Source organism: Bos mutus, chromosome 16 (assembly GCF_027580195.1).
Source record: "Bos mutus isolate GX-2022 chromosome 16, NWIPB_WYAK_1.1, whole genome shotgun sequence".
Lineage (NCBI taxonomy): Eukaryota > Metazoa > Chordata > Mammalia > Artiodactyla > Bovidae > Bos > Bos mutus.
The window spans coordinates 44,678,810-44,695,020 of record NC_091632.1 but is presented as its reverse complement, the minus strand read 5'-3'; the positions used below and the strand labels follow the sequence as shown (position 1 = coordinate 44,695,020).

The following is a 16,211-nucleotide window of genomic DNA, read 5'->3' as shown; positions in this document are numbered from 1 at the left end:
TGTCCAACTCTTTGCAATCCCATGGACTATAAGCCACCAGGCTCCTCTGTCCATGGGATTCTCCAGGCAAGAAAACTGGAGTGGGTTATCATTTCCTCCTCCAGGGGATCTTCCCGACCCAGGGACTGAACCTGTGTCTTAAATCTCCTGCATTGGCAGGCGGTTCTCTATGACTAGCACCACCTGAGAAGCCCAAAGAGCTATTAGTTATAATTAATACTAGTGATCTTATAGGAGAACACACAAAAATTTGATATTTTGTTCATCATGGGATTTTTATTTAATAAATTCTGATTTTTAAAAATATTGCATTAAAGTATCATTTATCTTAATCACTGATTTTCGTGGTTGCCCTTTAAATGCTGTGAATGAGGTAAATGCCTCATTTGCCTCCCCACCAATCCCAGCCCCAGCAACCAGGGAACATAAAAAACACATTTTTTCCTGAATATCTGAAAAGAAGGTAGTGTAATGAGAACAGTCATGCCCTCATAAATATTAGCTCAAAATGTTAAGATTACCATAGAAAAATAAAAATTATTTTCTACAGAAAAGACACTCACGCAAACAGTCAAAATTCCCATTGTTAGTTTTAATCAAGTGGCCCTTTGGTGCCTAGAAACACAGAGAAAAGGAAAACTCCCACAGTGTGTAAAAGGTTGAACTAAATCCCCAGAATCGAATTTTCCTTGAAGGGAAAAGTGACTTACAAGACCAAAATGATGGAAAATTAAAAGTAAACACAGAAGTGAGATTTTCCTTTACTCTCTTTAGCAGCTGCATCTAACATGGCTTACAATGATGTGATTGAGGATAAAGCCCTTCTATAATCATCTCCACTCTGTTGAGGGACAGCTCTCAGATGAAAAGGGTTTCTCTTCCTATCTGGCCCTATGGAGGAGACAATGGGGTAAGCGTTTTAACAAGCCTCTGTGTTTGTTAATTTTCCATATAGTATGGAAACCCTATTTTCTACGCTTATCTTATAAATCCCTTTAATAACAGTACTCCCTACAATCTTTGGGCTTCCCTGAAGCCAGAGGTGGCTCAGAGGTACAAAATCCACCTGTCAATGCAGGAGACATGGGTTTGATCCCTGGCTCAGAGAAGATGGCAACCCACCTTCCTGGAGAAGAAAATGGCAATCTACTCTAGTATTCTTGCCTAGGAAATCACATGGACAAAGGAACCTGGCAGCTTACAGCCATAGGGTCGCAAAGAGTTGGACACGACTCAGCAACTAAACAACAACTACAATCTTAAGATACATGAAAACATAAACAAAATGGAGAGATCAGGAATTATTTAACTAGGGCTGTTTATAGAACAATGGCTTCCCATGTGGCACATCCCACGTGGCATAGTGGTAAAGAATCCACCTGTCAATGCAGGAGACATAAGAGACGTGTTTGATCCCTGGGTCAGGAAGATACCCTGGAGGAAGAAATGGCAATCCACTCCAGTATTCGTGCCTGGAAAATTCCATGGACAGAGGAGCCTAGTGGGCTACACTCCATGGGATCACAAGGAATCAGACATGACTTAGGGATTGAGCACACACACATGTTAACAGAACAGAAATTTCATCAACGACAATTTCTATTATTCCCAACCCACGGTCTGAAGGCCACATATAGCAAATAAATACATGTCTTTAAAATACAAATAATGGAAAACACATGTAAAATCATTATCTAAATCTCTCCCATGCTATTAGGTATGGAAGAGCATGAGTAACATGAAGAAAAGACAGCAGTCGCTGCTGATCTTGGAGATGAACCTAAGGGTTGGGCGAGTACTCACGGGAGAAGGTGAGCTCGGCTAGAGGCACGTCGCAGTCCATGCAGTCATCGATAAAGCAGATACACACGCTTTCAGCTTTCATCTCCACACCCGAGATCAACCAGGCCGGTGCCGCCCCCTGGCTCTGCTGGCTGTTGGAAGCCAGGGAAAGGGATGTCCGGGGTTCAGCATTCTTGAACAACCAACTGGCTGCTTTTTTCAGCTGACCTGCAAAGCAATCGAAAGGTGATCAGTTGGACCTGTTCACATGGCTACTCAAGCAACTCACAGAGGAAACAGAAAAATACATTTGATAGGGACCTACTAGACAGCCCAAGAGAACCTTGATGCCAGATTGCAGTCTGAGACAGAACAAGGAAAACGAAGCACAATAATAGGAATCCTGCTTTTTTAGCCAACAGAACAAGGCCCTCTTTACTACACACCTCTACTCAAGTTTACCACATGACCTGGCTCAAAATGCTTGCAGGAAGCCATCCTTCCTCTACAGTGACATCTGCTGAAGGAGAGGAGAAAAGAGGAATGGACAGGCTCCAACTTCCAGGTGCCACTCGGTACTCAAGCATTTAATCTTCACTATGTAGTTCTGCATATTCTGATGTGCTGCTTTGTAACTGTTCTCAAAGGTCTTAGGTTGTACATACTTGGTCTTCTCAACCATGTGTGTACTGTAAAACTATTAAACAACAGCCCCCTGAACACAACCAGATTGCCAAAGCTAAAAAAGAACAGAACCGAAACGCAAAGCAATGCAGCCTTATACTTAGAAATTACCAGAGGCCAGTGCATGTGACCGTGGTGGGTGGTTCAGGGCATAGGCTTTGGAGCAAGATGGCCTGGCTTCTGATCCTGCACTGACTAGATATTGGCTCTTGGCCAAGTTGCTTGGTCTCTCTCTGCCCAACAGCACCCACTTACAGGACTGCCATGAGGAGGAAACAAGTGAGCACCTGGGAGGTTCTCCGATCAGAGCCTGGCATATAACAGAGGCTCTATAAACATTAGTTGGTATTATTGTCTTTATTATTGGTGGAACTAAACCTCAGTTACTAAAGAAATAAAGAGTAACAAAAACCCAAAAGGCTCTTAGAAATTTTTTTAACGTGTTTGAATTGTTAAAGAGTAAAAAAAAAAAAAAATGAAATGTAAACATTAAGGGATATGAAGTTAACTACACCAAAAGCAATGATGATTAGGAAAAAACGAAATTAAGGCACACAAGATAATTAGGCCTACCTTCCAATTGTTTTCAGAGATAAAGGATAGGTAATGCAAACAATCATGTGATAAGACCACACAAGTGGTCAAAGTTTAATCTGGTACAATCCTTTCAGAAAAAGATTTGTCAATTCAAGTAAAGAGCCTCAAAAAATATCTATATCCTCTGATCCAGTTTTTACAATACTAAGTCTCACTGGTAGCTCAGCTGGTAAAGAATCCACCATCAATGTGAGAGACCTGGGTTCAATCCCTGGGTTGAGAAGATCCCCTGGAGAAGGAAACAGCTACCCACTTCAGTATTCTGGCCTGGAGAATTCCATGGACTGTATAGTCAAACACAACAGAGAGACTTTCACTTTCACTTTCAAGTCTCACTACCAAAGCGGGACTTCCCTGGTGCTTTACTGGCTAAGACTCCGAGTGCCCAATGCTGAGGGCCCAGGTTCAATTCCTAGTAAAGGAACTAGATCCTGTATGCTGCAACTAAGACTCCTTATGCCACAACTAAGAGTTTGCAACTAAAAATCCCATGTGTGACAACTAAAAAGTCCCAAATGCCACATCAAACATCGAAGACCCTTTGTACCACAATGAAGACCTGGTGCAAATAAACAGATAAGTTTTTTTTTAAAGTCTCACTACCAAAGAAACTGAAAGATGTAGACAAAAGTTCATACACAAAAATATTAATAACAGAATTGTGTATAATGATGAAAGAATGAAAAACAACTGAAGACTAAATTATAATATGTCCTCAGATCAATGTAAAAGAATCGTTTACAAATAATTTTAATGACAAGGGATGATGCCAATATTATATTATAATAAAATTGTAACTGTAATTCTATAAAGTATTTGCAATACAATCTACCAACATGTATAAATACCACATGTGGATGTGTGTGTGTGTTGGACACATTAGCATACTTTGTTTTATTGCACTTTGCTGATACTGCAGTTTTTACAAATTGAAGATGTGTGACAACCCTGTGTCGAGCAAGTCTATCAGCACTATTTTCCCAACAGCATTACTTAATAAAGATACATACATTGTTCTTATAGACATAATGGTACTGCACACCCAACTGACTACAGTAGAGTGTAAAAGCAACTTTTATTTGCACTGGGAAATCAAAAAATGTGTGTGACTCGCTTGACTGCAGTATTTTCTTTATTGTGGTGGTCTGGAACCAACCCCCTAATATCTCCAAGGTACGTCTGTATACAGTACATAGAGAAATAAAAAGGGAGGATATACATCCAAGTATCAAGACTAGGAAAAAATACAGCTTTTGTTGTGTCTCTGATTTAAGGACAAGGAGAGCACAGAGAGAGGTGGAGAGGTGGTGTGACACAGTGGAAGGAAGAGGGGCACACCTGGCTTTAAACCATTCCAGCCCCACGCTAAGACATAGCCTGAGACGAAACCATCTTACCAAACCATAGCCTTACCAAACCATCTGAGCCCGTTTCTCCATCTGAAGTGAGGCTAAGAATGCCACCACCAAGGGAATGAGGATTCGACAAGAAACATGACTAGGCACAGAGGAGCTCGATCAATGGCCAAGCTGATCGGTATCACCACCATTACTACTCCCAGTAGCAGCAGTGCTAATGTCTACAGGGCACATGCTGTGTGTTTTGCATAGAGTGCTTCTCAGCAACAAAGGACCAAGGGAGGTCCTCTAATCCTCACTTGTACAGGTAAGGAAGCACTGGAACAGAGAGCTCAGACTTGCCCAGGTCACTAACAAGGAGCCAGTAGGGACAGCGCAAGGATCTGAAGCCAGGCAGTCGGCTCCAGAGCCCACATTTACATCCACCATAAAATACTGCATCCCATTATTACTGGCCCAAGATTATACTCAGCCCACAGAAAACCACAGAGGGCTTTCAAAACACACTCCAGCTCACTAAAGCATCCATGGGAGTAGGGGAGGAAATGGAAAGATAAACATTATCAAACATTATTGTTTATCAAGATAATAGATAAAGGAAAAAGCCTTATTCAAATTACCTTGACACACCAAGAGAGCTTTGCGGCAGTCATCCATGCTAAACCCCAGCTCCTGCAGTCTAGCCAGCTGTAATTCTACGGGGGGAAATGGTATATATATTTTTATAAGTAATTTAATGTAAATTAACCCACAGACTAACTGAAGCAAAAAAAGAAATCAGAAACTGGTGACTCAGTCATTTCTCTTCTATAGGCAAAAATAAGCTCCTAATTGGAAGTTATCAAGTATACCCTGAAGTTTTTAAGTCTTTTCCCTATATTGGCTGTGTTTTAAAAGCCTAAAACTGAAACTCAGTATTATCCATATACTTTTGGAAGAAAACAAAGTTTAAAACTAAATCTTAGCATTATCCGTATCTCTAGAAGAAATGGTAAAAGGAAAAATACTGTAGGTTAGAATAGTTGGTTTGGGGTGTTTTCTTTATTTTAAAAATAAGAATTAGTCATACTTATGACTAATTATACTTATAACAATTATACTTATAACAATTATACTTAATGACAGACAATTATACCCTGAATAATCTAATTGTGCAAAAGAAAATCTTAAGAAGAAGGGGAGTTTGGGAGAAGGCTGAATGGGTTTTATGGTTAAATACCTACCCAAAACAGGGTCTAAGGTGTGTCTTGTCCCTTCTCTGACTTCCTCTCCCCCTCGAGAAGCACCGGGAAGGTAGCTGTGAACGGAGCTGGCCTCCAAGGCCGCCACGTCTGGCACCGCAGCGTTAGCTTGCTCTGGGATGGATTTTGCAATGGCAAGAAACAGCTGAACATCATTATAGGAGAGTCTGATATCCAGGGCCTGTAACTGAATCTAACAAGATTTAAAAGGTGGCAGTTTTTAAAGCTGCAGTGGCTTCTGTGTCCACACCTCTCAGAGGTACCATTCTAACTCTGGTTCTAGAAATACAACAGACACTTCCTCATTTTGAAGACTGGGGAGATCTTTAAATCAAGCACTAATAGCCATGAGGTAAGATGTCTCAGATGTGAAGTCCAATGTCACAAAACTGTACCAAACAAAAACTACTACGTAGGGCAAATTACTAGAGCACTTAATAATTTGGTAGAATGATTTTCTTACAAGTATATGTAATCATCAAAGCAGAGAATCAGAGGAAGGCGATCCTTGCCTCCTCCAGAGCCAATTTGTAACACTCTGTTAATCCATTTTGCTTTGATCTATTTAAGTTTTTAAATTTCTGAAGCCAACTGACCCCCCTCCAAAATTTCTCTCTGCTTTATTCAAACAGAGCCTTAAATGAGTCAAGTTCTATAGTAATATTTCTAAAAATCTGGTGTTCCTCAGTCGTTAGCAATTCAGCTACCAGTGGAAAAAGCTGTACAGACACCGACACAAGACCACTTTAAAATGGGATGTCTGCTTGAAGTCTGGGTATAGTGCTTTATTTATTACTTGCTTCTACCTTTTTTTTTTTTTTTTTGAAGCCCAAAAATCAGAATGGCTTTTCTCTTTCAAACCTGCTACAGTTCAAATGGATTATGAATTAATTACTCCCTCTCTACCAAAGAAATAAAACATCCAAGTCTTAACTGGTCCTGGCCTGGCTTCACCTGCTCTGCTTCTCCTCTCCCTCCTCCTCACGTCCCCAGACTTCTTGCGGTGAGACCTCCCTCAGTCTCAGCTCTGCTGGGCCACTTCTACCCCTGACTTTGCTGCTTCCTAATTCAGAACTGCTCTCCTTCTTAGCCTATTTACATCCTACCCCCTGATCAGACTCTTCTTTTGTTTCACTCACAGTCAATATCCTTAACTATGTTGAACTCTGCTTTCTATAAACTATCATAGAACTTCAAGATCATACCAAACAATCAAAAGGTCTTTCATCCTCAAGACAAAGATCTTCTAGGGCAGAGACAATGTCATATATATTTTGTATTTGCTGAAGTAATGGAACTGTTGTTGAGGCTGGCAGAGTAAATAAGTAGTTCAAGTAAAGGGAAGTGTTTGGGAGAGCCTCGGTGTGTTATCCAGACTTGTCATCATTACCTCTAAGATGGGAGGAAAATCTTCACTATTGAATGCATCCATCAATCCTGAACTATTCTGGTAAGAAGAATTTCCCACCAGCTCCACATGAATTTGTACTGGATCGACGATTGAAAGAGCTGTGTCGTGCTCATTCCCCAGTCGGCACGAAAACACCTAGAGGGTGAAATGCAACATGGCGTGAATTAATGTCTGATTTAGGAAGAGTCTCACCACCAGGAGAAAAGGGGGCCATCTTGGAAGCCATCAGTCCTCTCCTATAAAAGACCCATAACAACCACTGGAATGAACACTGTTAAGAGTGAGACTGGTGCCCTCACCCACTGCCAGCAGCACAGTGCTTCACTCGTGGGAAAGGCAGTTTGGCAATACATAACAAGAGACTTAAAAATTTCACACCCTTTGATCCAATAATCCTACTCTTGATGGGAACTAGTCCAAGGAAGTAATCAAAATATAGAAAAATTAACCAAAACATCATTTAATGCTAAATTTAAAAAAAAAATTAAGAGAATCAATGTTTTCAAGATATTCCCCATCTACTCAGCAGAGTATTTTGTAGCCATTTAAAAATAAGTTTAAAAGACTACCTAGAAAGGTAGGAAAACAGTTACAATACTGGTTGTGAAAAAACAGCCCAATCAAAATATTACGCCAAAACTACAGGGGAAGAAATACCTCAAAATGTCAAGAGAGATTATGTAGGTGAGATAGGTGGGAATAAGTGGTTTTTCCCGCCCCTTCCCTAATTTCATGTAATACAGTTGTTACTATCAGAAGTGAAAATAAATACATTAATCACTGACGCTATGTGAAAGGTACATAGGGGTTCATTATATTATTCTGTTGACTTTGTGTATGTTTGAGATATTCTAATAAAAATAAAGTAAAACATATTTATGGGGAGAGAATAGAGACGGAGGACGCTCATTCCAGGACCATATTATGCTGCATGCTCAGCAAGAGTAGAGGAGGAAGAAGAAAGCATCGCTTTAGTCTCCCCTGCTCTTTCCTCTTTTCTGGCATTTTCTAAAGAAAGAAAAAGAAAGTGAAGTTGCTCAGTCATGTCCAACTCTTTGCAACCCCATGGACTGTAGCCTACCGGGTTCCTCCATCCATGGAATTGTCCAGGCAAGAATACTGGAGTGGGTTGCCATTTCCTTCTCCAGGGGATCTTCCCGACCAGGGATCAAACCTAGGTCTCCTGCACTGCAGGCAGACTCTTTACCGTCTGAGCCACCAGGGAAGCCTGGCATTTTCTAGAACTATTGAAAAGCATATGACACCAAGGTCCTCTGCTGTATTCAACCTTAGCTCATTTTGCCTTCTTTACAAATTCTCCCCCAAGGATGTATTAGGGTAGTCTTAAAATTCAGATCCAACTGTGCCACCTTAAGAACAAGACTGAAAGGAGTTTCCAGGAAGCTCGAATATTTTGCCATGGAGTTTTTCTAAGATTCTGGAGCAGGAAAGTTCCATTTTCCTTTTTTCTTCCCCGGCGTCTGCTACACAAAACCCAATTATACCTGACAGTTCATTAATCAATCACCAAACTTTCTCGTTCAAAGCTGGTATTGTGGAGGCTTGGAAAGCAGACGAACTGCAATTTCAGGACCAAGTCACATCACGCGAGCAGGCAAATCCTTCCTCTCACACTGAGGTTTCTTTACATGAGAGATACAAGTGGTAGGGAAGTAAAATCTCCACAGGTTTTATTCAGCTATTTCTGACCAGAAAAAAAAGTACTATCTGCTGCTGAGGGTGGAAGCGATTTTTGTTCCCTCAACCTCTGAAATATCACTGGGAAGAACTGAGCATGAAAAAGTTTAATCATAAATGGGAAGCAAAAGATGAGTAACTCTGACCAAATATTCTAGTATTCTAACAAGAGGAATATTAGCAGAGATCGGTGACTTAAGAATATTTGCCAGAGGAGATAATAATCTGCCTCATTTCTCCTCCTGTCTCCACACATCCTGGCTTAAGAAGAGACAGAGCAGTTTTTGCATAATATTGTAGAATGTAATCTTCTGGTTACAAAAGCCATCCCAATGCAAATTATCTCCTTCATGAGACTGAATCAGAGCCATGAGCATCACAATTAGAGATTCAGCCCTTGAGGTCAGGGCCAACTCTCCAGAGGTGCCCTTTAATAGATCAGATATTCCTGGAAGGATAACATGGAAAGTCCCTAACACTTTAGTATCACGTTTCTATAACCAGAAAGCTCAAGGTCTTCGCGAGGACAAGCACTCAATGTGTAGAAGGGGATGCAGGAGAAACAAGGACCCCTTCCTCACCCTCACAAATTAGCCAGGGCCTAGACCCACAGAACCAGGAGGACATGACAAGGAGCCTGTTGAGGAAAGGGGGATTGGAAGAGCTTCCTTGAACATTCTGAGGAAGGGCTGGGTCTAAGAGAAAGAGGTACAGTCCCTCCACACATTCACAGCCTGACCCTGGGGGCCTGAATTCACACATTAGAATAACCTGGTAGATGTGAAGAGAAAATGAAGAGAAGAGGGCAAGGGTCCTCTGGTCCCATTAATTATCACCCTGAAGGAAAGTTTAGGAGGTAAAATTATTCTCCAGATGCTTTTCTCTTAAGCCAAACATTGAGTGCTTCAATCAACACAAAGACTTCTTACCTCAATGCCAAACAAACTTCCTGAAAAGGGCCGATCAACAAATCGGGGCTTGTAGGTGAGCACAGTGGTGCCTTTGAGAATGATGGCGTTGGTATCGAAGCAGGATACATCTTCAACGACCACAAACTCCGTGCCTGGAAAGGACAGTATCATCAACTAGGCCAAAGCTGGGAAGTGAAAGCAGCAGGTGTCGTAAACCAGGCAGCACATCTACTGGGTGGGGGGCCGACAGGTCAGCCAGAAAGATCAGACGTCTAGGATGTATGTCGACATTCTGCCGACACCCTCAGCAGGTCCTGCAGATCTGGCCAGGCGCAGCTGAGCCAAAAGAGCCCTGCACAGGCATAAGACCGGGACGCACTTTCTCTTTTTAGAATGTAGTTGTATGCTAGGTCTCCTGGGAGGCAGGACAGACACTGAGAAGCTCTGGAAACCACCCCTTCTCCAAGCGACGATCTGATTTAAGTTCCCAGGAAGCAGATTCAGATACTGATGTTGGTCAGGCAGCAAAGAGCACTGGGTCATCTGTGTATATATTCAGGGTTGTTTACAAAGAATGCGGACCACTTTTTTTGCTTTTTAAATTGGTAGACACAGACAGTTTTCTATTCATCTGGACATGGCAAGTTTACTTTTTGTTTTCATCAAAAAACATGTATAAACTGAACTTTTGAAACTAAATCTATTTTAAATGCCATGAGCTATTCAGCTTCTTTCAAATCACTGTGCAGGAGATAGGATATATCACAAGCATAACAATAAATACACATATATGTACAGATGTGCTATGAGAGTCTGCTAGTTAACAAAAACCATGGTAAATCTGTTTATAAAGGAAAATATTCTTTGTGTAAAGACAGCACCAATCCCCTCATTTATTTATCTTCTAAACTGAGATTTTTCACATACCACTTTTGCCTAAACTCAGTAAGGCACATTTGTTGGGGCTCTGGAGATCAAACAGAAAACTGAAGCCAGATTTAACACTGGGAAAAAAGATCATTGCCCAGGTGGGTACTCAGGCCAGGCACATGCATTAGGGGAGGTCAGAGGAGAGGGACTAGATCTTGCAGGCTTCACTGTGGGCCAGGCAATTCCCATCTGAAAACAGAGGTCAAGAATGTCAACAGTTGTTAGTCTGCAAAACGTGAAAACACGTAAGTGTTCGTGTCAAAATGCAGAGGCAACAGAAAAGTCATACTGTAAGACACAAAATTAGCCTAAAATCCAAACCAAGAATAGGTGACTCACAACTACATACACTTACCTGTTACGTTGACCTTGACCTCCAGGTGCCTTTCGGTGGACACAGGAAGGGAAGACCGTTTGGTAACTACTCCACTTTTCACAGTTTTGGGAATTACAGCAGATTCGCTGCTAGAGTTACGGTGGCGAAAAGGAGTAACTTTAGCTGGCTTCTTAATATCACTGGGGGTATGGAGAAAATCGTGCACCAACAGCAGCCAGTCAAATATGAGAAACACACGGAGATTGTTGAGAACAACTGTGAAACAGGAGGAATCCTTTGTAGACCTACAAGAAAGAAGATCATAAAAATAAAATAGGAAAAGAGGAACATGACATTTCACTAACCTGCAAATATATTACTCAATTTGGGCAGGTGATACTCTAGCGTTTTCTTTTCTTTTTTTAATTTATTTATGGCTGTACGGGTATTTGCTGCTGTGTGGGCTTTTCTCTAGTTGCGGCAAGCAGGGGCTACTCTCTAGTTGCAGCACTTGGCTTTCTCACTGTGGGGGTTTCTCGTGTTGTGGAGCATGGGCTCTAGGGTACACAGGCTTCCATAGTTGTGACAGGCGGGCTCAGTAGTTGCTGCTCCTGGGCTCTAGAGCACAGATCGATAGCTGTGGTACACAGGCTTAGCTGCTCTGCACCATGTATGATCTTTCCAGATCAGGGATCAAACTCATGTCTCCTGCATTGGTAAGTAGGTTCTTTACCACTGAGCCACTAGGGAAGCCCTCCAGCATCTTCTAAACTAAGCTTTGAATATCAATAAACTCTGAGCCCGAGTCTAGTAAAACATTCAGTATACGTTTTCAAAAGTCAATCATATTTTTAAACAAGAAGGGACGTATTACAAGAAAGCAGTAGCAAGTATGTCATCCTGCAGTTCTCAGACATCCCCATCTCGGGTGTTTCCATCCCCTGGCAATCATCTGGCAATGTCCGGAGACATTTTTGTCACAAGTGAAGGGGTTCCTGTAGGCATCTTGTGGGTAGAAATCAGGGATGCAGCTAAACAACCCATAATGTACAAGATAGCCTTCACAACACGAAATGATCTAACCTACAATGCTGAGTTTGAGAAATCCTGGTGTGGTAGAAAAAGCATGGGCTTAAATCATGTCACTTAAAATCTGTGTTATCTTGGGTAAGTTGTCTAGCTTCTCTGAGCCTCTTTCCTCACTTTTAAAAAAATTTTTTATCAGAGTATAGCTGATTTCTTCAATGGCACCCCACTCCAGTACTCTTGCCTGGAAAATCCCATGCACGGAGGAGCCTGGTGGCTGCAGTCCATGGGGTCGCGAAGAGTCAGACACGACTGAGTGACTTCACTTTGACTTTTCACTTTCATGCATTAGAGAAGGAAATGGCAACCCATTCCAGTGTTCTTGCCTGGAGAATCCCAGAGATGGCGGAGCCTGGTAGGCTGCCATCTATGGGGTCTCACAGAGTCAGACACGAATGAAGCAACTTAGCAGCAGCGGCAGCTGATTTCCTTATCCAGGGGATCTTCCTGTCCCAGGGATTGAACCTGCATCTCCTGCATGAGTAGACATATTCTTTACCACTGAGTCATCAGCAGGTTCAACCCTTGGGTCGGGAAGATCTCCTAGAGAAGTAAACAGCAACCCACTTTAGTATGCTTCTCTGGAAAATCCCATAGAAAGAGAAGCATGGCGGGCTACAGTCCATGAGGCAAAAGAGTTGGACCTGACTTAGTGGGACATGACTTAGCAACTAAAGAACAATAACAAAACAGTTGATTTACATTATGTTAGTTTCTGCTGTAGAACAAAGTGAATCAGATCTCCATATACATAAATCCACTCTCTTTTTTAAGATTCTTTTCCCATATAGGTCGTTAGTATTGAGTATTGAGCAGAGTTCCCCGTGCTATACACAAAGTCCTCACTAGTTAACTCTTTTATATACAGTAGTGTGTGCCTGTCAATCTCAGTCTCCCAATTTACCATTCCTCCCCCTTTACCCTGGTAATGAGACGATTGTTTTCTACATCTGTGACTCTATTTTTGTTTTGCAAATAAGTTCATTTGTACCATTTTTTTCTGATTCCACATATAAATAATATCATATATTTATCTTTCTGTTTTCTCACTTATAAACCGAGCAATAATAAAACAGTAAGAGAGAAACCACCAGGCACATAAAAGGTCTGATAAATGTCAGTTCCCTCCACTACAGGCTGTTTCTAAAAGATCAGTGAGGCAGGCACTCTTTCTTCAACGTTAAGATCACTTCTTTATAAACATCAAATTTACATGCTAGTACATGATGGTTTCTCTAGCTGGAACTAGCCTGAGACCCCAGATCTTTTAGCCAAAGAGGGAGGACAAATAAGATGATGTTTACTGTGGCTGACACCCCAAGCATCCTAGAAGTAGAGCTGCAGGGGAGGGGGAGGGGGTACTGGTTCATTGCCATCATTACCCTCAATTCTATATTTGAGGTGAAAACCCTAGAAGGACTCTCAAGCCTGGCTTCAAGCCATGGTGTGGTCAGGGCCAGGCACCGTCAGTATATTAGTGGGCAGAGATAGCTAAGACAAGAAAAATGGGCAAGGACGCCCCTATAGTTTTCGGGACTGAACTTTGTTCTGTGAGCCCAAAATCGATTCTGGGGCTCTGGCTACTACACATACCTGCTTCACGGCCCTAAAAGGGGCTTCTATTCAGGAAAAGCTGATTCGGAGATTTTTTTTAAGGCTGGCTTCTCTAGTCTCTTGTTTCTCCTAAACCTGGCTCACTGCCCCTAGAAAAAGGGCATTGTGGTGCATGCCTCCTTCATACAGACATAGCATTTTTCACAGAAACACTTCACCCTTTTGTAATGGAGAAAAAATGTCGCCCTCAGTAAAATTTTTCCACCCCATTTTGAACACAGATCATCAGCGTTATGAACTAACTGGAAAGTCAAAGTATGTCTGATCCCTTCTCTGGAAAATATTTCAAGCCTTTAAACACTGTAAAGTGATTTATATTTGACACACAAAATCCCAACAGAAGAGCAATTCTTCTTGAGACACAGAAAGCGTTCAAAAGTTCCAATCAAAAGAACATTTTAACCCTCTCACTAACAACGGTATTTCTGTTAGCAAGAACCAAGGTGGACGACTTTATTATTAGCCTCTGAGAAATTATACATCTTTAGTATATAAATTTATTAATATTTTAAGGCTTCTTGTATATTAAAAATATAATAGGTGGGACAACTAGTTGATATTGAGGAAGCCAGTTCAATAACAAAGCAAACCGAAAAAAGAAACTGTTTCAGCAGATGGACCAAATGTATGCAAGCCTTCTGTTCAAATAAACATCATCTTCCAACAAAGGCACTGCAAATCACAGCCAGCTTATCATCTGACTGCAATCAGCCCAGTCACTAAAATGTGGTGGGCTTGACAACTGTTAGACAAGACACAGGCTTTAAAATCAGAGGCCCAAGTCTGAGTTCTGACTACTTCACTTACTGGCTGTGTATCCTCAGAAGAGTTACTTAATCCCCTCCAAGCTTCTATGCCTGTATCTGTAAAATGGGGAAGAAGTCGCCCACTGGACAAACTTGTGAGAATTAAGATAAAGGCAAGTAAAGTGCCTAGCCCTTGGTAAGGCTCTGCTGCTGCTAAGTCACTTCAGTCGTGTCCGACTCTGTGTGACCCCATAGACGGCAGCCCACCAGGCTCCCCCGTCCCTGGGATTCTCCAGGCAAGAACACTGGAGTGGTAAGGCTCAGTAAGAGGCAACTAGCATTCCCATTACTAAACTGTTTTAAAATTCATGTACAGTGAAGAAGAATCCACCTGCCAATGCAGGGTACACGGTTCAATCCCTGATCCAGAAAGACTCTACGTGACACATGACAACGAAGCTTGTGCACCACAACTACTGAGCTCATGCCCTAGAGCTTGCGAGCCACAACTACTGAACCCCTGTGCTACAACTACCGAAGCCCATACATCTACAGCCCGTGTCCCACAACAAGAGAAGCCGCCACAATGAGAAGCCCACTCACTGCAATGAACAGGAGCTAGCCCTAGAGCAACTACTAGCCCCAATGGCAGCTAGAGAAAGCCCACACACAGCAACGAAGACCCAGTGCAACCAAAAATAAAATAATTAATACAATTTTTTAAAAGCTCATGCAAAAGTTTAAGTATCTAATTAGGCAGAATTCCTAAACACATATGGAGATCACGACCCCTCCCTAGGAAAACTCAACCCTAAGGAATTCACTGAACAGCACACTGCAATGTCACACATATACAAATAAAAGTACAATTTTGGTAAGTTTTTTTTTTCCTCTCTTGCCTAACCAAGAAGTTTTTCCCAGCCTTTTTACTTACTGGTTTATATATTTACAACTTATCTGATGACATTAAGCACTAATAGAATGAAACTGACATCAGTTCCAAAGGTCTCCTGTTGAATTTCTATCGATCGTACCTAACTTTTCAGTTTTCAGGTCTATGCCCACTTAGTCAAAAAATTTTACAGTAGTGTATCATAAAATAACCTAAGCTACATCAGGAATAATTGTAAAAGCTCCCATCTATGCCAAGCAGTAGCCAGAATATCTTGTTTAATTATATGTTGGTGTTGTTCAGTTGCTAAGTTGTGTCCAACTCTTTTCAACCCCACAGACTAAGCACGCCAGGCTCCTCTGTCCTTCACTATCTCCCAGAGCTTGCTCAAATTCATGTCCACCGAGTCATGATGCTATCTTACCATCTTATCCTCTGCCTCCCCCTTCATCTTTTGCCTTCAATCTTTCCCAGCATCAGGATCTTTTCCAGTGAGTTGCCGCTTGGCATCAGGTAGCCAAAATATACTGGAGCTCCAGTTTCAGCATCAGTCCTTTCAATGAATATTTAGGGCTGATTCCCTTTAGGATTGACTAGTTTGATCTCCTTGATGTCCAGGAGGCTCTCAAGAGTCTTCTCCAGCATCACAATTCAAAAGCACCAATTCTTTGTTGCCCAGCCTTCTTTAGGGTCCAACTCTCACATCCATACATGACTACTGGAAAAACCATAGCTTTGACTACACAGAGTGATGTTTAATTATTGCTGTTGTTCAGTCGCCCAGTCATGTCCGACTCTTTGTGACCCCATGGACTGCAGCATACCAGGCTCCTCTGTCCACCACTATCTCCCACAGTTTGCCCAAATTCATGTCCACTGAGTCAGTGATGTCATCCAACCATCTCATCCTCTGTTGCCCCCTTCTCCTCCTGCCCTCAATCTTTC

General features: G+C 41.8%; 1 protein-coding gene across 1 annotated transcript in view; it reads right to left on the bottom strand.

Annotated features, from left to right (window-relative positions):
* The window catches only part of VPS13D (vacuolar protein sorting 13 homolog D), a 274,678-nt gene that overhangs the window by 184,289 nt on the left and 74,178 nt on the right, over nt 1-16,211 (bottom strand). Inside the window, 6 exon segments of the mRNA XM_070385275.1 lie at nt 1,804-2,010; nt 5,042-5,116; nt 5,645-5,855; nt 7,053-7,208; nt 9,701-9,834; nt 10,968-11,233. Of these exon segments, the coding sequence (XP_070241376.1) occupies nt 1,804-2,010; nt 5,042-5,116; nt 5,645-5,855; nt 7,053-7,208; nt 9,701-9,834; nt 10,968-11,233 (1,049 nt within the window).